Genomic DNA, 2984 nt, shown 5'->3' on the forward strand with positions numbered 1-2984 from the left:
TTTTGCGTAGCCCACTAGCAAGGTATATATTTCACAAACACGACGACGCCCTATTAAAACACGAATACGATGATAATCAAAAGATTGAACCTGTATTTTACGTACCTGTGATTCCTATGATATTGATAAACGGCGCCGACGGCATCGGCACCGGATGGATGACAAAGATTCCGAACTACAATCCTCGTGAAATTATTGAGAATCTACATAGGATGATGGACGGCGCGGATCCAAAACCCATGGTAATATCGATGTTAAATTATCTAAGAATATAGAGAGAGAGAGAGAAAGTTAAAACCATAATTTTATAAATGTTTAATCAATAGTATTTCTCTCATAAAAAAAACACAAAAAGTATCAAGGCTCATCAATTTTTAATTGTGTCACGTAATCGTAATTTATTTTTTAGTCACCATACTACAAAAATTTCAAAGGCGTCGTGGAGAGTTGTGGCGATTATCGTTACGTTATAAGCGGAGAAATATCAGTAATTGGACCAGATAAGCTGGAAATCACTGAACTTCCTATCGGTACATGGACACAAACATATAAGGAAACTGTGTTGGAACCCATGTTACATGGAACTGATAAAACACCAGCTGTCATCACGTAAGTATTACAAAATCTCCATGAGGAAAAATATCAAAGGCCGTATCGAGATTTGAACCTAAAATATCCCTTCAGAAAGCTATTACTCTGCCACTGAACTATTCTGTCGCCTCATTCACAACGCGAATTCCTCTGCTCACCTATTTACTCTTGATTATTACAGTATTATAATCGATTCACGATCAAACGATTTGTAGGAATTCTTTCTTTTACATGCTTTTCTGCTTATGTATTTTTCCATAGGGATTACAAAGAGTACAATACAGATACGGCAGTGCACTTTATAGTAATTTTAAATCGTGATAAATTATTGGAGCTAGAAAGAGAGGGTCTTCATAAAGCGTTTAAACTCCAAACAACTACGACAATAACGTCCATGGTAAGATACTATAGATAATGATATGGCATTATTGTAAGTAAAAAACGGGAATTTGTCAACGTGACATCTTTTTGTTACAGTGCGCATTCGACGAAAATCAATGTTTGAACAAATACGAAAATGTGGTACAGATATTGAAAGTGTTTTATAAAGTACGTCTAGAGAATTATCACAAGAGGAAAGATTACCTAGAAGGGATTTTAAAAGCGGAATCAGCCAAGCTGTCAAATCAGGCTCGCTTCATTCTCGAGAAGTGCGACGGCACTTTAGTGATAGAAAATAAAAAGAAAAAGGACATGATAGCGGAATTGATCAGACGCAATTACGATTCGGATCCGGTCATAGTTTGGAAATTATCACAAGATAGGGAGCAAGTATTGGTAAGTAGAATTTCGCTTCAAAATTATTGTATATCCGAGAAGGGATTATATAATTACTTATTTGAATTTATCTATTTTGCTACATTAGGAAGATCAAGTAAGTTAATGCAGGAATAAACAGTATGTAAAACGTCAATGTAAACGTCCTAACTTGAAAGCTTTTCAATGAACAATCGTTTTTTAATTAATAAATCTTTTGACAAAAAAAATTCTTTTTACCATTTAACAAAAATAAGCAAGGAATTCTTGAAAAACGGATTATGATTGTCTCTATGAAAACCCTTGTCATTGCTATGTATATATAACTTCATCAATAATTTTAACATAAATGAATAGGAAGAAGTAGTGAACGATGACGGTGACGAGACTACTCCGACTGCAACGGCGATAGAGAAAGAGAATTTTGATTATCTTCTCGGAATGACTATGTGGAGTCTGACGAAAGAAAAAAAGGATGATTTATTGCGACAACGGGACGAAAAGATAGGGGAGTTAAAGAGACTGCAATCCCGCACCCCGATCTCTTTATGGAAAGAGGATCTGGACAATTTGTTGGCTGAGTTAAATAAGGTATATTTATCTTTTTTTCTTCTTTGAAATGAAAGTGATTGTCATGTGATTTGTGTATATAGTTGGAAGAAAAGGAGCAGAAGGAAGACAACAAATCGAAACGAAACGACAAAAAACCGCCTTCTAGATTCTATAAAAATGAAGATACTCGTCGCATAATTCCCGTCATTGACATTGAATTGAAGAAGAAGATAGAAAAGGCGGACATCGTATCGAAGGATAAGAAGGAAGGTATAATAAAGAAGTCGAGGGTAAGTATCTTATGTTACCTGATTTATGATTTTTGTGTATCTATATTGTTTTTGTATCTGTAAATCTATCTTTTGTATCAGACAAAGAAAGAACCAATCTCTGTGGAGGAGAAAAACGAATTTGATGCGTTAGCTGATGCTAATTTCAAACCTCTCGACGATAGGCTTGGAATGTCTCCCGAGAAATTAGAAAAGAAAGCAGCTGCAAAAAAAGGTCGGTACTTTGACTCGCTTGCATATTATATATTTTGCAGTAGACATTTTAACAATGTATTCTTACCGAACAGGTTTGAAGCAATCGACGTTGCAGTTCAAGCCGATCAAAAAAGGAGCGAAGAAGAAGAACAAAGATTCGGACGATAGTGACGACATCGATTTCGGTAGCATTTCGCCACTTCCACAACGGTCGACTCGCAGAGTTACAGGTATCGTTTTTTTGTCGATCTAAAAATTATTAAAGCAGTATATATTGTATCCTTTCTCGAGATATCGTTATTATTCGCTAAATCTGTCTGAATAATAGCCAAGAAGAATTTTTATAATTACGAGGACATGAACAGTGAAGATTCGAACGATGACAATCGCGATATGTTCAATCCCTCTTCTGACTCCGAACAAGTGTATGTATAATCGTTATATATTACGATAAATTATTCCGAGCTTCGTTTATCATTGCATATTTTTTCTTACAGATCCAATAAGAAAGATTTTATTGTGGCATTAAGCGATTCCGACGACAACTTTAAACCAAGCAAGAAACCGCCCCAACCAACACGTAAGCGTATATTATATATA

General features: G+C 35.3%; 1 protein-coding gene across 4 annotated transcripts in view; it reads left to right on the forward strand.

Annotated features, from left to right (window-relative positions):
* LOC115235855 (DNA topoisomerase 2) overlaps positions 1–2984 on the forward strand; it is a 9902-nt gene that overhangs the window by 4462 nt on the left and 2456 nt on the right. For 3 of the 4 annotated variants that reach the window (XM_029807905.1, XM_029807908.1, XM_029807906.1), the window contains 11 exons: positions 11–242; positions 410–609; positions 853–988; positions 1069–1368; positions 1457–1465; positions 1705–1938; positions 2001–2189; positions 2271–2403; positions 2477–2614; positions 2713–2809; positions 2882–2964. In XM_029807905.1, coding sequence (XP_029663765.1) covers positions 11–242; positions 410–609; positions 853–988; positions 1069–1368; positions 1457–1465; positions 1705–1938; positions 2001–2189; positions 2271–2403; positions 2477–2614; positions 2713–2809; positions 2882–2964 — 1751 coding nt within the window. The remainder of the gene's footprint in view (positions 1–10; positions 243–409; positions 610–852; positions 989–1068; positions 1369–1456; positions 1466–1704; positions 1939–2000; positions 2190–2270; positions 2404–2476; positions 2615–2712; positions 2810–2881; positions 2965–2984) is intronic. The other variant, XM_029807907.1, reaches the window with a different exon arrangement.

Source organism: Formica exsecta, unplaced genomic scaffold (genome assembly GCF_003651465.1).
Source record: "Formica exsecta isolate Colony F162 unplaced genomic scaffold, ASM365146v1 scaffold236, whole genome shotgun sequence".
NCBI classification, from domain to species: Eukaryota; Metazoa; Arthropoda; class Insecta; order Hymenoptera; family Formicidae; genus Formica; species Formica exsecta.